This window comes from Leuresthes tenuis, unplaced genomic scaffold, assembly GCF_036924035.1.
Source record: "Leuresthes tenuis unplaced genomic scaffold, fLeuTen1.0.hap1 SCAF_9, whole genome shotgun sequence".
Taxonomy (NCBI): domain Eukaryota; kingdom Metazoa; phylum Chordata; class Actinopteri; order Atheriniformes; family Atherinopsidae; genus Leuresthes; species Leuresthes tenuis.
The window spans coordinates 11,551,018-11,570,608 of record NW_027325363.1 but is presented as its reverse complement, the minus strand read 5'-3'; the positions used below and the strand labels follow the sequence as shown (position 1 = coordinate 11,570,608).

The 19,591-nt window shown below is 39.8% G+C and overlaps 3 protein-coding genes across 3 annotated transcripts; all 3 read right to left on the bottom strand.

The window, feature by feature from the left end:
* Positions 1-3,424: 3,424 nt before the first annotated feature.
* On the bottom strand, positions 3,425-7,343 carry LOC140313711 (extracellular calcium-sensing receptor-like). The gene is made up of 8 exons (XM_072391703.1): positions 7,315-7,343; positions 6,643-6,937; positions 6,231-6,520; positions 5,733-6,028; positions 4,985-5,190; positions 4,625-4,846; positions 4,402-4,525; positions 3,425-4,323 (listed from the first exon to the last, which is right to left on the bottom strand). Exons 1-8 carry the CDS (start codon positions 7,341-7,343, stop codon positions 3,425-3,427), a joined length of 2,361 nt encoding a protein of 786 aa, XP_072247804.1.
* Positions 7,344-9,221: 1,878 nt separating this feature from the next.
* Positions 9,222-13,220, bottom strand: LOC140313710 (extracellular calcium-sensing receptor-like). The gene is made up of 8 exons (XM_072391702.1): positions 13,177-13,220; positions 12,506-12,800; positions 12,094-12,383; positions 11,597-11,892; positions 10,848-11,053; positions 10,489-10,710; positions 10,266-10,389; positions 9,222-10,187 (listed from the first exon to the last, which is right to left on the bottom strand). The coding sequence occupies exons 1-8, from the start codon at positions 13,203-13,205 to the stop codon at positions 9,283-9,285; spliced, it is 2,367 nt and encodes a 788-aa protein (XP_072247803.1). The 5' UTR covers positions 13,206-13,220; the 3' UTR covers positions 9,222-9,282.
* Positions 13,221-15,349: 2,129 nt separating this feature from the next.
* On the bottom strand, positions 15,350-19,348 carry LOC140313709 (extracellular calcium-sensing receptor-like). Its single transcript, XM_072391701.1, has 8 exons — positions 19,305-19,348; positions 18,635-18,929; positions 18,223-18,512; positions 17,726-18,021; positions 16,977-17,182; positions 16,617-16,838; positions 16,394-16,517; positions 15,350-16,315 (listed from the first exon to the last, which is right to left on the bottom strand). Exons 1-8 carry the CDS (start codon positions 19,331-19,333, stop codon positions 15,411-15,413), a joined length of 2,367 nt encoding a protein of 788 aa, XP_072247802.1. The 5' UTR covers positions 19,334-19,348; the 3' UTR covers positions 15,350-15,410.
* Between the last annotated feature and the right edge of the window lie 243 nt (positions 19,349-19,591).

Below are 19,591 nucleotides of genomic sequence, written 5' to 3'. Positions count from 1 at the left end.
ACTTTGTTCTCCTTCCCAATATGTGCTTATATGATGTCTCTCCATGCAGGCAGATACGACCAGTAATTACATTAAAAGAATAAGTGACCTCTAGTCATATTAAGAATAACTCCATGTAGATTGTAAAAATGGCACCCATCACAATACAATCATTTTGTATAAAGAATGTTTTTTAAGCCCAAACCACGATCATTTTCATAATGCACATTCTTTTTTAAAGCCAATCAGAAAGTGAAGATTTTTCATCATAATGTGTTGTATTTACATGTAAAAGAAGCAAGGAGAAACTGACGTCCAAGAGATTTACATTCATGTGGTAAAAATAGTGTTAGTAAGACTAGCCATTGTTGTTTTGCAACTATAATCAAATAATGTTATTGCTACAAATGCAGATATATATATCGGCCTAAGATTGGTATTGGCCAATATTTAGCTTGTTGACTGCGGTCAGCCCATTAGAGAACAGGACTATGCTGCGCCTGCAGTTTCAGCAAAATATCCAAAAGGTGGCAGCCTAATTGAATAGTTGGCAATTTATTTTTCACAAGAACATTTTGTTAGCCAGTCACATGATGAGAAGTAATTTAGTTAGTAATAGTTAAACAAGCCCCACAGTAGAATCGCTACCTTAACATGGTTGAGGGGTTTGAGTAACCCCATGATCCTGAGAGCTATGTTGGCGGGGGTGCTAGCACCTGGTCGGGTCTCCCATGGCAAATTGGTCACAAGGGAAGGGTCAGACTAAGAGTGAGTCAAAGACATCAATGGAGAGGCACCAGACAACAATAGTCACTTTGCCCAGAAAAGGCAAACTAGGGCACTCCCCCTAGAGCCAGGCCTTTGCGTGGAGCTCGCCGGGGAGTGTCTGGTGGCCAAGGCTCGGTTGGGCTCAGCCCTAAGAAGAATCAGGAAGCCAACTCCGCATAGGCCCACCACTTAAGGGGAGGATATTTGAGGTCAGGTGCAATGTGAGCTAGGCGGCAGGCTAAGGCGGGGGCTGGGGCGTGCTGATCCCCGACATTGCAAACTGGGTATAGGGACATGGAACGTCACTTCACTGAAAGAGCCTGAGCTGGTGTGTGAGGTGAAGCAGTATCAACTAAATATAGTTGGCTCAGCTCCACACACAGCATTGACTCTGGAACCAAATTCCTGGAGAGGGGCTGGACTCTCTCATACTCTAGAGTTGCCCATGGAAAGAGGTGTTGGGCGGATGTTGGGAAAGTTGACCTCCTCCATAATATAGATCTCCCTTTTGAGCGAGAGAGTTGTGTCACTGCAGCTGCAAGTCGCAGAGGAGAAGGTTCTCATTTTATTTTGTGCGTATGCCCCAAACAGCAACTCAGAATACTGGGTCTTCTTGGAGTCTCTGGGAAGTGTTCTAGAGGGGGTGTCAAATGAAGATTACATTGCTCTTCTGGGGGACTTCAATGCCCATGTTGGCAATGATGGGGTGACCTGGAGAGGCATGATTGGGAGGAATGCCTCCCTGATCTGAATTTGAGTGGTGACTTTTTTTTTAACTTCTATGCTCGCCATGGATTGTCCATTTCAAACACCACGTTTGAGCAAAAGGTGGTTCATAAGTGTACCTGGTACCAGCCCACATTAAGCCAAAGGTCGATGATCATCTTTGTAGCGATGTCATCAGACCTGCGGCCATATGTCTTGGACACTTGGGTGAAGAAAACGGTGGAGCTGTCAACTGATCACCATGAAGCAGTGAGTTGGATCCGTTTATGAGAACAAACTGGGAACATCTGGTGTTGTGGGCTATATCAAATCTCCTCTTTCGCTTCACCATCAACGTAATCATAGATGAAATAAGCTTAATTGAGAGGAGAGAGACATCTGACCCTCATACAAGAATGTACTTCTTCAGTCCAATCAGTAATACTAACGTCAACATTACCTTTAAATACAGGCTTTTTACATTCTCCAGCAATATAAAGGATTCATTCACTTGGAGGAACTCCACTGGAGGTGGAAGGTGAGGGTCTAGTCTAGGATTAGGTACCATCCATGGGTGGGGGTGTGGAGGGTTGAGCTGCTGCAGCAACCCACTCTTGTCACAGGTTCTGGTTTTCACCTAGAACTGGCCAGACACAAATCGCTCGCTGAGCCTGTTACTATTCTGTTGCTACTCCTACCCTGCTTCTCTCCCAAGTTAAAAACTATTTATTACACAAGAGGTTAAAACTACAAGTTAAAAACTGATGCAAATCTTGAAAAGGCTAAAAAACCAATAAAATTACTCAAAATTGTGCTAGCTCAGAGTAATCTGTAAAACAAAAAAATAGTAATAAGATAGTCACCATCTGCACACTGTGGGGAGGTACCAGCACAAGATCAGCACACAAATGAAAGCAAATAAAAAATAGCCACCAATATTCTCACCTTGCACAGCACACACACACTAGCCCCGACTGCTAAAACCAGTTAAATAAAACAAATGAAGGGCTAGTTCCACTGTATAGTAAATGGTTGACAAGGCTACTAGATAATTGATTTATTAAAAAAAAAACATTACCCAGAGGCAGAAGAAGAGGAAAGAGATTGATTTGTCACTTAAAATTTGACAGAAAACCATAACATTGTTGCAATACACAAGGACAATACAACTGTGTTCATCTACAATAGAAACAGAAACAGTAGCAGACTAATAACTTTATGTGTCACCAGACGACTGCAGCCCAGCAGACGTATTGTGTCAGTGTCTGGAGGAAATAAACAACTGGACGAGCAAAAAATGTCTGCAATAAAAACAGAAACAGTAGCAGACTAATCTTCCCTCCTGTTTGAAAAAAAAAACTCAGCCCTGCTCCGTGTAACCTTCATAGAAAAGCCCTCCTTAAGACTGTATTAAAAGCCAGAATAAAACGCCAAAAAAATCAGTTCAGCTGGGAGTCTGGCTAAAGAATTTCCTCCCCTACGACAATGCCCTCATAAAAACCTGTCAATTATGATGCTCAGCTGCCAAGCTACTAGCATTTCTCTTTAAAAAAAAAGGGAAGGTCTAAATGACAATCCAAAATTACTGCATATTTGTATAAATATATATACAGTAACATTGTTGTACTATTGTTAAATAGGTTCCATTCCATTTATAATTTTGAAAGACTTAATTGACAATCCCATGATGTCTTTGAACCTATTCAAGCAAAACTTAAAAAAAGGCGTTGTCAGTAATGAAGAACCATACATTTTTTTTCTCCATTTTATTGAACATGTTATTTGTCAAACACCAAACTACTGATCAATATAGCATTCATAATCATATATTTGAAAAAAGTATGTTATGTTTAAGATTTTAATACATGCAGTTCTATGAAAAATTAAAAATGAACTTCAATTTGTGTTATATTACAATATCCATCTTATAATCATCATCTTGTCATACTTACAAACCTCAAATGTACTTCAATTAATTTTTGCCCATTAAATATTTCTTTGTGTTCTTCTCTGGCTGAAACAATATGATGAAACACTTTGGGGCAAAAATACACAATATGAGTCCAAAACTGGAGGCCAGAATGGCAAATATCTCCACTGCCACAGTAAATTTCCCAGGAGAGCTGACATATGCTGGGATGAAGGTGATCCAGACTGCACAGAATATCAGCATGCTGAAGGTGATCAGCTTAGCTTCATTAAAATTATCTGGTAGTTTCCGAGCTAGGACAGCCAATACAAAGCAAAAGACAGCCAGAAGGCCTATGTACCCGAGTACAGCCCAGAACCCAATAGCAGAGCCTAATGCACATTCCAGGATGATTTTCTCCTTGTAAATAGTTAGATTTTTCTTTGCAAAAGGAGGGCTGAGTACCAACCAAACTGTACATATTAAAACTTGAATGAATGTGAAAAACACTACAGTCATTCTTTGCTGTGGTGGACCAAACCATTTCATCACATTATTACCTGGAAGCGTGGCTTTAAAGGCCATTAAAACTACTATTGTTTTCCCAAGTACACACGAGATACAGAGAACAAAGGTGATGCCAAACGCTGTGTGCCGCAGCATGCAGGACCAATCAGATGGTGTTCCGATGAAAGTCAGAGAACATAAGAAACACAGAGTCAGAGAGAAGAGCAGCAGGAAGCTCAGCTCTGAGTTGTTGGCCCTGACAATCGGAGTTGTTCTGTGACAAAAGAAAACAGCTGCTGTTATGATGGCCAAACAGGCGCCACCCACAGAGAATACAGCCAGGATGATGGAGAGGACTTCATCAAAGGAAAGAAACTCCACAGGTTTGGGGAAACAAACGTTTCTCTCTGCATTAGGCCAGAATTCTCTGGGGCACGAGATACAATCATCAGCATCTGAAAAATAAATCAAAAAGTGCTGTAAGAATCCATATATTTCATGTGGGAGATATACATGCAGACATTTTATTTTACCTGTAGCATTACTAATCTCTCCCTCAGGACATGGTATACAATCATAGCAGCAGATGGGTTTTCCTTTCTGCAACACTTTACGAGTTCCTGGAGGACAACTCTCAGTGCACACAGACACCGGCACCTGTCACAGAAACACAGGCAAAACAATAGATGAACACAGTTGATACAAAGCAGATCACGAACATTTCTTTTGCTAAACTGTTATAATCAGGATCATTACTTGTGTGCCACCCTCCACCCAGGACAGGTTCCTGTTGATACGGAACTCCTGGCCCATCGGCAGTGATGAATCATAGTACCCTACTGTTACCAGCTGAATAACTCCATCTTCAGTCTTCTGCCAGTTGACCAGCTCATAAACAGCAACAGGATCCCCGTTAGCATCAAATGACACATCATAGCCATTCTGGGAAAAGTTGACTTTCTTTAGCTCAGTAAAAACCTGAGATGATGATATAAAATAAGGTAGAAAAAATATGAATTAAATCAAACAGTGCCAAATTAAACTATTATTTAATTTAAATTAAAGTAAGGTAAATTCAGATGAAGATATTGTAGTTTACTTTTTGTTTCTACTGACCTGTTTGGACTCCAACCTGTTGTGTTTGTCACACTGACTTGTGAAATTTGTTTCCTGACACACTGCATTGTGAATGGCATGTGCTATTGCATAAACAGCCTTGTACACCATGTTAGTAATTCTCAACTGAGAGGTTTCGGTGTACGGGCTTTGGAGCATCTTTATGTCTTCAGTTCCATCACACACATTCTCACCTGCAGCAGCACCTGCAGACAGACAAAGACAGAGGCAGGTGGCTTAATTCCAGAAAGCGGCGTTGCATAAATCTCCATTCATCCTCATACATTTATTTATCCAGACTCATGTTAATAATAATCACTCATCCAAAAATAGCTCACATTTTCAAAGGCGTAAATATTTACAAATTTCACAACTTTGGTCAAATTTAGAATGTTTCAAACGAATAACTGATACATAAGTATACATTACAGGCAGATTAAATCTTCTTTCTGTAACTGTTACATGCTTAGTATATTTACAGTTTTTAAAATTGATATGGTATATGGTTGAAAATTTTAATCAGAAATAACACTGTGAATCCACGGAAGTCAGGTTTCTAATTAAGATCTTCTCCCATGCAGCTGAGCACCTAAACTAATTTGACAACTAATCAAATAGATGCATCTTTTTTCTGTCTCTTTCAGTAAATGGGTAGAAGTGTACAACATAAAACTTCATAAGACTTCCTTACACAACTTATGATGAGAAATGACATTTGTTTCTTTGCCAATTAAAACAACTTTCTCACTTTTTCCCAGTCTGCAGTTAAATGCATCCTCCCAGAACTCAGTTAGCAGTGGAGAGGCCGCCACTTCAGAGGGAGACAGATCCAGCAGGAAGTCTCTCAGACCTGGGATCACAGACTTCTGAATGCCAAATCCAATGGCCCCGGCACAGAAATTGAACCTCAGCAAGTGTGGGTCTGTTACCCAGGCCTCACTTCCAATCCACTGACGAGGTGGTGGAGGGTCTCTGGCCAGCTCCTCAAATAGGACCTTCATGTCTCCACCAGCTACGAAAGCCACAACAACCACAGCAGTTGACCTGGAGAGACATTATATTATTTCCAAATTAACACCTTTTTTCTCTTTCTCTCTTTATTTTTACCATAAGTATTTCATGTTTTTCCTTTTGCCTCACAATAATAACATAATATTAATTAATTTAATTTCCCATCTTTGACCATTTTAGTGATTAACTATTCAGAGACCAGGCAGAAAACAGGCTAAATCAGAAATGCAGTAACCTGCGAATAACATCAGCAACTCTCTTGATCTTCCTACGGGGGTTGGTACGATAGAAAGATTCAGAGTACTCCACACAGATTCCCTCTTTGTGAGCTGCCTCGAGAAAAGACGCCATGCCATTATTGCCATAGTCCGAGTCAGACCGGACAGCACCTATCCAAGTCCAGCCAAAATGTTTCACCAGCTTGGCCAGCGCTTCAGCTTGAAACTGGTCACTGGGGACTGTTCTGAAGAAAGTCGGATACTGCTGCTTATCTGACAGGCAGGCACATGTGGCAAAGTAGCTCACCTAAAACCAAAATATGGAAATGTAATTCTTTAGATTAACATTAAAACAAAAACAGAAAAAAAAATACATCACAGACATGTTCTAAAAACACAGTGAAGGAAAATAGATATCAAAATATTCACTTGAGGAATGTTAAAGGACCCGATGATGCGCGACATGCTGATGGATGGCGTGGATCCAGACTCACCAACAATACCCATCACCATACCAGATCTGGAACAGTTTGCACCGGTGTGAAACACGGGGTCCTGGCCGTTCGAAAGCTGAAATCCCGCGTGCACGGTCACGGTCACTGAGGCGCAGGAGTCATGGATCTGATAACCAAGCCTGATGCCTGGCAGTAGCTCGGTGCTGTTGTTAATCTCTTCAATGGCAAAGATCATAGCACGAGAGTAGCGCAGTTCACCGGCGTCAACGCTGCAGTAAACATGCAATTGCTTAAGTTTGTACCACCAAAAAAGAACATTTCACATTTTAACATTATATACACAGTCAAATCTGTAAGTGAGGAAATAGAAAAAAATGTGCCACAAATATTCTGTGAATAAAAATAAAGATTGCAATATTTACTGACCAATTGAATTGGAATTAGTAACATGAGATATGAGTCCAGATGTCACGGTGAATGAAATGCAATAACAACTTTTTATTGTGATATAAACTCTCAATGTGTTACCATTCTTTCCAATATTTATAAATCCGTGGCTGAACACATTTGTAAGAGACTGAAACTGTAAATATAATACAATAATTTGGCTACAATATCAGAAAAGATTTTCAATAAAATCACTAACCTCCCTGTGCACCGAGGTGACTCAGGCATGGTGGTGTAGTTATGAATCACTGTGTGCATGTTGTTGTGGATGGAGAAAACACCTCCAATAACATAGTCTCCATCCTTTGAGAATGCTGGTAAACGAGCAGTACCCTGCAGGTTACATTTCACAGATGAAGTTTTAGCGCTGACTCCATCAGTCCCAGCCTCTGTGGACCCAGTCCTTTGAGTCAGACCAGTCAGAGACCCATTCAGGGAAACAACTGAGTTCACCTCAAACAAGCTCAGAGCCAATCTCAGGCCAAGAAAAAAAACTTGGATCTCCATCCTACAAGTGTCTATATGTGGGTTGTAAGCGTATTTTTATTGGTTTATATACCTAGTCTGTTGAGAGAACACCACCTCTTTCTTCTTTCTTCTCTGTTTAGATATCTTAATTATTAGATATTGATACATTTACTTTAACCTATGTGTCCCCCTTTATTTTTTGTTGGATTAATACACATCAAAATAAAATAAAAAAAAATATGTTATAAAGCTTGCATGAGTTATTTGTGAAAGTTTAGGTGCTTTCTTAATCTTAGCTGCATATGAGAGTTCAGTAGTTGAGGACTATAGATAAACTCAGTTTTTGAAACAAACATTGGTCTGACTGAATTTATTTGTCTGATCAGCTTTCATTTATTTGAGCAATATGTAACCTAACACATTACATGACATGCAGGTTTATATTCATAAAAACAGTATGACAATGATCTTTTCTACTTCTACTGCGATTAACTGCTCCTTCCACCCCTCTCCTTCTTTCTTTCTCTTTCTTGTTTTTCAGGTCACCCTCACTACCTGTTTGGGTTTACCAGGTCTGTCTTGCATTCTTCCTCACCAGCATATCCACCTCACCACTAGATGGTGATTAATTGACAGTTTTGCTGCCTCTTCACCGCTGCCGAGTGTCCAAGGCATATGGCAACAGGTCTGATGATACAACTACAGATAATCATTGACCTTTGGTCCATGGGGGCCTAGTACCAAGTAAACTTATGAACCTTCAACTCATACCTTTGGAACAGAGTTTTTCTCACTTACCAGGGCAGGTTTGGGCCATCAAATGTGAATGGGCCTTGTTCAGAGCCTTTTACTGTGGATGAGGCTGCCAGGCGCTGTAGCAGAGGGTTCCTCATGCCTGTTGTGGTGGCAACTAGAGGAGCCGCTGATGGACACCAGCAGTGAGGGAAGTCATCAAGCTAAAGATGGAAGCCTTTTGGGCCTAGTTGTCCCGAGGGTCACCTGAACCAGCTAACAGATATCAAGTGGACAAAAGGACTGCAGCTGTGGTGTTTACAGAAGCGAGAACTTGGGTACGGGAGGAATTGACTTTTAAACCAAGCTTAAATTATTTTAATGTGTTTGGTCTTGTTATTCATGTTTGTTTAGGAATAAATCCCTCCAAACTGTTTCAAAATTGTACAACAGTTTCTGTAAATATTAAAATATGATTATTGATGTGCAATGTCGAACAGTAGGAACTACTAATAAAGACTTTGCATACTTTTGCCATATTTTTGCCATTCATGATGCCATTTTTAAATCTGAATAAACAATTGACACAGTATGTGATATTTGACTCACTTATTCAGTAAATATATCTCCATTTATGTTCAAGGCTTGATAATAATTCCATTATGTCTATGAAAACTTTAAAAAAGTTACAAAAACTTCAGAAATTATTAACAGCCGTTATATTTTCAACTTTTCCATTTTATTAGATATGTGAAGTACATGAAAAGTTATTTGTCAAATAACATGATCGTATACATTCAAATATGTATTCATTCATTCAAATTACATCGTAGCAAATTTCAAATTGTAATCAGAATTAAGAACAAACAACCTTTACTGATGGCAAAACATTACGCAGTCTAAATCATACCTAAATTCACATTTTACTATCATCATTTGGCTTTCTTACTTCCAAACTTCAGATGTACTAAAACTGATTTTTGTTCATTAAATGTTTCTTTGTGTTCTTCTCTGGCTGAAACAATATGATAAAACATTTTGGAGCAAATATACACAATATGAGCCCAAAACTGGAGGCCAGAATGGCAAATATCTCAACTGCCACAGTAAATTTCCCAGGAGAGCTGACATATGCTGGGATGAAGGTGATCCAGACTGCACAGAATATCAGCATGCTGAAGGTGATCAACTTAGCTTCATTAAAATGATCCGGTAGTTTCCGAGCTAGGACGGCCAATACAAAGCAAAAGACAGCCAGAAGGCCTATGTACCCGAGTACAGCCCAGAACCCAATAGCAGAGCCTAATGCACATTCCAGGATGATCTTCTCCTTGTAAGTGGTTAGATTTTTCATTGGAAAGGGAGGGCTGAGTACCAACCAAACTGTACATATTAAAACTTGAATGAATGTGAAAAACACTACAGTCATTCTTTGCTGTGGTGGACCAAACCATTTCATCACATTACTACCTGGAAGCGTGGCTTTAAAGGCCATTAAAACTACTATTGTTTTCCCAAGTACACAAGAGATACAGAGAACAAAGGTGATGCCAAACGCTGTGTGCCGCAGCATGCAGGACCAATCAGATGGTGTTCCGATGAAAGTCAGAGAACATAAGAAACACAGAGTCAGAGAGAAGAGCAGCAGGAAGCTCAGCTCTGAGTTGTTGGCCCTGACAATCGGAGTTGTTCTGTGACAAAAGAAAACAGCTGCTGTTATGATGGCCAAACAGGCGCCACCCACAGAGAATACAGCCAGGATGATGGAGAGGACTTCATCAAAGGAAAGAAACTCCACAGGTTTGGGAAAACAAATGTTTCTCTCTGCATTAGGCCAGAATTCTCTGGGGCACGAGATACAATCAGGAGAATCTGAAAAATAAATTAAAAAGTGCTGTGTGCATCCATATATTTCATATGGCAGATATACATTGAGACATTTTATTTTACCTGTAGCATTACTAATCTCTCCCTCGTGACAAGGTATACAATCATAGCAGCAGATGGGTTTTCCTTTCTGCAACACTTTACGAGTTCCTGGAGGACAACTCTCAGTGCACACAGACACCGGCACCTGTCACAGAGACGCAGGCAAAACAATAGATGAACACAGCTGATGCAAAGAAGATCACAAACATTTCTTTTGCTAAACTGTTATAATTAGGATCATTACTTGTGTGCCACCCTCCACCCAGGACAGGTTCCTATTGATACGGAACTCCTGGCCCATCGGCAGTGATGCATCATAGTACCCTACTGTTACCAGCTCAATAACTCCATCTTCAGTCTTCTGCCAGTTGACCAGCTCATAAACAGCAACAGGATCCCCGTTAGCATCAAATGACACATCATAGCCATTCTGGGAAAAGTTGACTTTCTTCAGCTCAGTAAAAACCTGAGATGATGATATAAAATAAGGTAGAAAAATATTAATTAAATCAAACAGTGCCAAATTAAATTATTATTTAATTTTAATTAAATTAAGTTAAATTCAGATAGAGATAATGTAATTCACTTTTTGTTTCCACTGACCTGTTTGGACTCCAACCTGCTGTCTTTGTCACACTGAGTTGTGAAATTTGTTTCCTGACACACTGCATTGTGAATGGCATGTGCTATTGCATAAACAGCCTTGTACACCATGTTAGTAATTCTCAACTGAGAGGTTTCGGTGTACGGGCTTTGGAGCATCTTTATGTCTTCAGTTCCATCACACACATTCTCACCTGCAGCAGCACCTGCAGACAGACAAAAACAGAGGCAGGTGGCTTAATTACAGAAAGCAGCATTGCATAAATCTCCATTCATTCTAATACATTTATTTATCCAGACTCATGTTAATAAGAATCACTCATTCAAAAATAGCTCACATTTTCAAAGGCGTAAATATTTACAAATTTAACAACTTTGGTCAAATTTAGAATGTTTAAAACGAATAACTGATACATAAGTATACATTACAGCCAGATTAAATCTTCTTTCTGTAACTGTTACATGCTTAGTATATTTACAGTTTTTAAAATTGATATGGTATATGGTTGAAATTTTTAATCAGAAATAACACTGTGAATCCACGGAAGTCAGGTTTCTAATTAAGATCTTCTCCCATGCAGCTGAGCACCTAAACTTAATTTGACAACTAATCAAATAGATGCATCTTTTTTCTGTCTCTTTCAGTAAATGGGTAGAAGTGTACAACATAAAACTTCATAAGACTTCCTTACACAACTTATGATGAGAAATGACATTTGTTTCTTTGCCAATTAAAACAACTTTCTCACTTTTTCCCAGTCTGCAGTTAAATGCATCCTCCCAGAACTCAGTTAGCAGTGGAGAGGCCGCCACTTCAGAGGGAGACAGATCCAGCAGGAAGTCTCTCAGACCTGGGATCACAGACTTCTGAATGCCAAATCCAATGGCCCCGGCACAGAAATTGAACCTCAGCAAGTGTGGGTCTGTTACCCAGCTCTCACTTCCTATCCACTGATGAGGTGGTGGAGGGTCTCTGGCCAGCTCCTCAAATAGGACCTTCATGTCTCCACCAGCTATGAAAGCCACAACAACCACAGCAGTTGACCTGGACAGACATTATATTATTTCAAAATTAACAACTTTTTTCTCCTTCTCTCTTTCTTTTTACCATAAGTATTTCATATTTGTCCTTTAGCATCAAAATATTAATTTATATCAATTAATATAATTTCCAATCTTTGACCAATTTAGTGATTAACTATTCAGAGACCAGGCAGAAAACAGGCTAAATCAGAAATGCAGTAACCTGCGGATAACATCAGCCACTCTCTTGATCTTCCTACGGGGGTTGGTACGATAGAAAGATTCAGAGTACTCCACACAGATTCCTTCTTTGTGAGCTGCCTCAAGAAAAGACGCCATGCCATTATTGCCATAGTCCGAGTCAGACCGGACAGCACCTATCCAAGTCCAGCCAAAGTATTTCACCAGCTTGGCCAGCGCTTCAGCTTGGAACTGGTCGCTGGGGACTGTTCTGAAGAAAGTCGGATACTGCTGCTTATCTGACAGGCAGGCACATGTGGCAAAGTAGCTCACCTAAACCCAAATATGGAAATGTATTCTTTAGATTAACAGTAAAATAAAAGCAGAAGGGGAAAAAAACATCACAGACATGTTCTAAAAACACAGTGAAGGAAAATAGATAACAAAATATTCACTTGAGGAATGTTAAAGGACCCGATGATGCGCGACATGCTGATGGATGGCGTGGATCCAGACTCACCAACAACACCCATCACCATACCAGATCTGGAACAGTTTGCACCGGTGTGAAACACAGGGTCCTGGCCGTTCGAAAGCTGAAATCCCGCGTGCACGGTCACGGTCACTGAGGCGCAGGAGTCATGGATCTGATAACCAAGCCTGATGCCTGGCAGTAGCTCGGTGCTGTTGTTAATCTCTTCAATGGCAAAGATCATAGCACGAGAGTAGCGCAGTTCACCGGCGTCAACGCTGCAGTAAACATGCAATTGCTTAAGTTTGTACCACCAAAGAAGAACATTTCACATTTTAACATAAAATACACAGTCAAATCTGTAAGTGAGGAAATAGAAAAAATGTGCCACAAATATTCTGTGAATCAAAATAAAGATTGCAATATTTACTGACCAATTGAATTGGAATTAGTAACATGAGATATGAGTCCAGATGTCACGGTGAATGAAATGCAATAACAACTTTTTATTGTGATATAAACTCTCAATGTGTTACCATTCTTTCCAATATCTATAAATCCGTGGCTGAACATATTTGTAAGAGACTGAAACTGTAAATGTAATACTATGATTTGACTACAATATCAGAAAAGATTTTCAATAAAATCACTAACCTCCCTGTGCACCGAGGTGACTCAGGCATGGTGGTGTAGTTATGAATCACTGTGTGCATGTTGTTGTGGATGGAGAAAACACCTCCAATAACATAGTCTCCATCCTTTGAGAATGCTGGTAAACGAGCAGTACCCTGCAGGTTACATTTCACAGATGAAGTTTTAGCGCTGACTCCATCAGTCCCAGCCTCTGTGGGCCCAGTTCTTTGAGTCAGACCAGTCAGAGACCCATTCAGGGAAACAACTGAGTTCACCTCAAACAAGCTCAGGGCCAATCTCAGACCAAGAAAAAAAACTTGGATCTCCATCCTACAAGTGTCTATATGTGGTTTGTAGGCGTATTTGTATTGGTTTATATACCTAGTCTGTTGAGAGAACACCACCTCTTTCTTCTTTCTTCTCTGTTTAGATATCTTAATTATTAGATATTGATATATTTACTTTTTCTATGTGTCCCCCTTTATTGTTTATTGGATTAATACACATCAAAATAGAATAAAAAAAATCTGTTAAGAAGCTTGCATGAGTTCTTTGTGAAAGTTTAGGTGCTTTCTTAATCTTAGCTGCATATGAGAGTTCAGTAGTTGAGGACTATAGATAAACTCGTTATTTGAAACAAACATTGGTCTGACTGAATTTATTTGTCTGATCAGCTTTCATTTATTTGAGCAATATGTAACCTAACACAATAAATGTTACTGTATTAGGTTACATTCTCTCCAATAGAGGGAAAGAGAGCCAATTTAATCTGATGGGAGGAAGTCAGCAGATAAAGATTAAAAGATAGACATGGGAAAATAATAAACATCAGATTGGATTTTACTTCTAGAAAGAGCTTTGAGAAAAAGAAGATGATAGATGGATGCAGAGTTATCTTCATTGTTGCTATCAACAAGAAATAGCTGATTAACTCTCCTATTTTATTGTGTTTCATTTGCTTGACTCTGTAGGTGAAGTTGCTGACATGCAGGTTTATATTCATAAAAATAGTATGACAATGATCTTTTCTACTTCTACTGCGATTAACTGCTCCTTCCACCCCTCTCCTTCTTGCTTTCTCTTTCTTGTTTTTCAGGTCACTCTCACTACCTGTTTGGGTTTACCAGGTCTGTCTTGCATTCTTCCTCACCAGCATATCCACCTCACCACTAGATGGTGATTAATTGACAGTTCTGCTGCCTCTTCACCGCTGCCGAGTGTCCAAGGCATATGGCAACAGGTCTGATGATACAACTACAGACAATCATTGACCTTTGGTCCATGGGGGCCTAGTACCAAGTAAACTTATGAACCTTCAACTCACACCTTTGGAAGAGAGTTTTTCTCACTTACCAGAGCAGGTTTGGGCCATCGAATGTGAATGGGCCTTGTTCAGAGCCTTTTACTGTGGATGAGGCTGCCAGGCGCTGTAGCAGAGGGTTCCTCATGCCTGTTGTGGTGGCAACCAGAGGAGCCGCTGATGGACACCAGCAGTGAGGGAAGTCATCAAGCTAAAGATGGAAGCCTTTTGGGCCTAGTTGTCCCGAGGGTCACCTGAACCAGCTAACAGATATCAAGTGGACAAAAGGACTGCAGCTGTGGTGTTTACAGAAGCGAGAACTTGGGTACGGGAGGAATTGACTTTTCAACCAAGCTTAAATGATTTTAATGTGTTTGGTCTTGTTATTCATGTTTTTTTAGGAATAAATCCATCCAAACTGTTTCAAAATTGTACAACAGTTTCTGTAAATATTAAAATATGATTATTGATGTGCAATGTAGAACAGTAGGAACTACTAATAAAGACTTTGCATACTTTTGCCATATTTTTGCCATTCATGATGCCATTTTTAAATCTGAATAAACAATTGACACAGTATGTGATATTTGACTCACTTATTCAGTAAATATATCTCCATTTATGTTCAAGGCTTGATGATAATTCCATTATGTCTATGCAAAACTTTAAAAAAGTTACAAAGACTTCAGAAATTATTAACAGCCATTATATTTTCAACTTTTCCATTTTATTATATATGTGAAGTACATGAAAAGTTATTTGTCAAATAACATGATCGTATCCATTCAAATATGTATTCATTAATTCAAATTACATCGTAGCAAATTTCAAATTGTAATCAGAATTAAGAACGAACAACCTTTACTGATGGCAAAACATTACGCAGTCTAAATCATACCTAAATTCACATTTTACTATCATCATTTGGCTTTCTTACTTCCAAACTTCAGATGTACTAGAACTGATTTTTGTTCATTAAATGTTTCTTTGTGTTCTTCTCTGGCTGAAACAATATGATAAAACATTTTGGAGCAAAAATACACAATATGAGCCCAAAACTGGAGGCCAGAATGGCAAATATCTCCACTGCCACAGTAAATTTCCCAGGAGAGCTGACATATGCTGGGATGAAGGTGATCCAGACTGCACAGAATATCAGCATGCTGAAGGTGATCAGTTTAGCTTCATTAAAATTATCCGGTAGTTTCCGAGCTAGGACAGCCAATACAAAGCAAAAGACAGCCAGAAGGCCTATGTACCCGAGTACAGCCCAGAACCCAATAGCAGAGCCTAATGCACATTCCAGGATGATCTTCTCCTTGTAAGTGGTTAGATTTTTCATTGGAAAGGGAGGGCTGAGTACCAACCAAACTGTACATATTAAAACTTGAATAAAAGTGAAAAACACTACAGTCATTCTTTGCTGTGGTGGACCAAACCATTTCATCACATTATTACCTGGAAGTGTGGCTTTAAAGGCCATTAAAACTACTATAGTTTTCCCAAGTACACACGAGATACAGAGAACAAAGGTGATGCCAAACGCTGTGTGCCGCAGCATGCAGGACCAATCAGATGGTGTTCCAATGAAAGTCAGAGAACATAAGAAACATAGAGTCAGAGAGAAGAGCAGCAGGAAGCTCAGCTCAGAGTTGTTGGCTCTGACAATCGGAGTTGTTCTGTGACAAAAGAAAACAGCTGCTGTTATGATGGCCAAACAGGCGCCACCCACAGAGAATACAGCCAGGATGATGGAGAGGACTTCATCAAAGGAAAGAAACTCCACAGGTTTGGGGAAACAAACGTTTCTCTCTGCGTTAGGCCAGAATTCTCTGGGGCACGAGATACAATCATCAGCATCTGAAAAATAAATTAAAAAGTGCTTTAAGCATCCACATATTTCATATGGCAGATATACATTGACACATTTTATTTTACCTGTAGCATTACTAATCTCTCCCTCAGGACATGGTATACAATCATAGCAGCAGATGGGTTTTCCTTTCTGCAACACTTTACGAGTTCCTGGAGGACAACTCTCAGTGCACACAGACACCGGCACCTGTCACAGAGACGCAGGCAAAACAATAGATGAACACTGCTGATGGGAAGCAGTTCAGCAATGTTTCTTTTGCTAAACTGCTATAATCAGGACCATTACTTGTGTGCCACCCTCCACCCAGGACAGGTTCCTATTGATACGGAACTCCTGGCCCATCGGCAGTGATGCATCATAGTACCCTACTGTTACCAGCTCAATAACTCCATCTTCAGTCTTCTGCCAGTTGACCAGCTCGTAAACAGCAACAGGATCCCCGTTAGCATCAAATGACACATCATAGCCATTCTGGGAAAAGTTGACTTTCTTTAGCTCAGTAAAAACCTGAGATGATGATATAAAATAAGGTAGAAAAAAAACTAATTAAATCAAACAGTGCCAAATTAAATTATTATTTAATTTTAATTAAATTAAGTTAAATTCAGATAGAGATAATGTAATTCACTTTTTGTTTCCACTGACCTGTTTGGACTCCAACCTGCTGTGTTTGTCACACTGAGTTGTGTAATTTGTTTCCTGACACACTGCATTGTGAATGGCATGTGCTATTGCATAAACAGCCTTGTACACCATGTTAGTAATTCTCAACTGAGAGGTTTCGGTGTACGGGCTTTGGAGCATCTTTATGTCTTCAGTTCCATCACACACATTCTCACCTGCAGCAGCACCTGCAGACAGACAAAGACAGAGGCAGGTGGCTTAATTCCAGAAAGCAGCATTGCATAAATCTCCATTCATTCTCATACATTTATTTATCCAGACTCATGTTAATAAGAATCACTCATTCAAAAATAGCTCACATTTTCAAAGGCGTAAATATTTACAAATTTCACAACTTTGGTCAAACTTAGAATGTTTAAAATGAATAACTGATACATCAGTATACATTACAGCCAGATTAAATCTTCTTTCTGTAACTGTTACATGCTTAGAATATTTACAGTTTTTCAAATTGATATGGTATATGGTTGAAAATATTAATCAGAAATAACACTGTGAATCCACGGAAGTCAGGTTTCTAATTAAGATCTTCTCCCATGCAGCTGAGCACCTAAACTTAATTTGACAACTAATCAAATAGATGCATCTTTTTTCTGTCTCTTTCAGTAATTGGGTTGAAGTGTACAACATAAAACTTCATAAGACTTCCTTACACAACTTATGATGAGAAATCACATTTGTTTCTTTGCCAATTAAAACAACTTTCTCACTTTTTCCCAGTCTGCAGTTAAATGCATCCTCCCAGAACTCAGTTAGCAGTGGAGAGGCCGCCACTTCAGAGGGAGACAGATCCAGCAGGAAGTCTCTCAGACCTGGGATCACAGACTTCTGAATGCCAAATCCAATGGCCCCGGCACAGAAATTGAACCTCAGCAAGTGTGGGTCTGTTACCCAGGCCTCACTTCCTATCCACTGATGAGGTGGTGGAGGGTCCCTGGCCAGCTCCTCAAATAGGACCTTCATGTCTCCACCAGCTACGAAAGCCACAACAACCACAGCAGTTGACCTGGAGAGACATTATATTATTTAAAAATTAACAAATTTTTTCTCTTTCTCTGTTTCTTTTTACCATAAGTATTTCATATTTGTCCTTTAGCATCACAATATTAATTTATATCAATTAATATCATTTCCAACCTTTGACCATTTTAGTGATTAACTATTCAGAGACCAGGTAGAAAACAGGCTAAATCAGAAATGCAGTAACCTGCGAATAACATCAGCCACTCTCTTGATCTTCCTACGGGGGTTGGTACGATAGAAAGACTCAGAGTACTCCACACAGATTCCCTCTTTGTGAGCTGCCTCAAGAAAAGACGCCATGCCATTATTGCCATAGTCCGAGTCAGACCGGACAGCACCTATCCAAGTCCAGCCAAAATGTTTCACCAGCTTGGCCAGCGCTTCAGCTTGGAACTGGTCGCTGGGAATTGTTCTGAAGAAAGTCGGATACTGCTGCTTATCTGACAGACAGGCACATGTGGCAAAGTGGCTCACCTAAACCCAAATATGGAAATGTATTCTTTAGATTAACAGTAAAATAAAAGCAGAAGGGGAAAAAAACATCACAGATATGTTCTAAAAACACAGTGAAGGAAAATAGATAACAAAATATTCACTTGAGGAATGTTAAAGGACCCGATGATGCGCGATATGCTGATGGATGGCGTGGATCCAGACTCACCAACAACACCCATCACCATACCAGATCTGGAACAGTTTGCACCGGTGTGAAACACAGGGTCCTGGCCGTTCGAAAGCTGAAATCCCGCGTGCACGGTCACGGTCACTGAGGCGCAGGAGTCATGGATCTGATAACCAAGCCTGATGCCTGGCAGTAGCTCGGTGCTGTTGTTAATCTCTTCAATGGCAAAGATCATAGCACGAGAGTAGCGCAGTTCACCGGCGTCAACGCTGCAGTAAACATGCAATTGCTTAAGTTTGTACCACCAAAGAAGAACATTTCACATTTTAACATAAGATACACAGTCAAATCTGTAAGTGAGGAAATAGAAAAAATGTGCCGCAAATCTTCTGAGAATCAAAATAAAGATTGCAATATTTACTGACCAACTGAATTGGAATTAGTAACATGAGATAAGAGTCCAGATGTCAGGTGAATGAAATGCAATAACAACTTTTTATTGTGATATAAACTTTCAATGTGTTACCATTCTTTCCAATATTCATAAATACGTGGCTGAACATATTTGTAAGAGACTGAAACTGTAAATGTAATACTATGATTTGGCTACAATATCAGAAAAGATTTTCAATAAAATCACTAACCTCCCTGTGCACCGAGGTGACTCAGGCATGGTGGTGTAGTTATGAATCACTGTGTGCATGTTGTTGTGGATGGAGAAAACACCTCCAATAACATAGTCTCCATCCTTTGAGAATGCTGGTAAACGAGCAGTACCCTGCAGGTTACATTTCACAGATGAAGTTTTAGCGCTGACTCCATCAGTCCCAGCCTCTGTGGACCCAGTTATTTGAGTCAGACCAGTCAGAGACCCATTCAGGGAAACAACTGAGTTCACCTCAAACAAGCTCAGAGCCAATCTCAGGCCAAG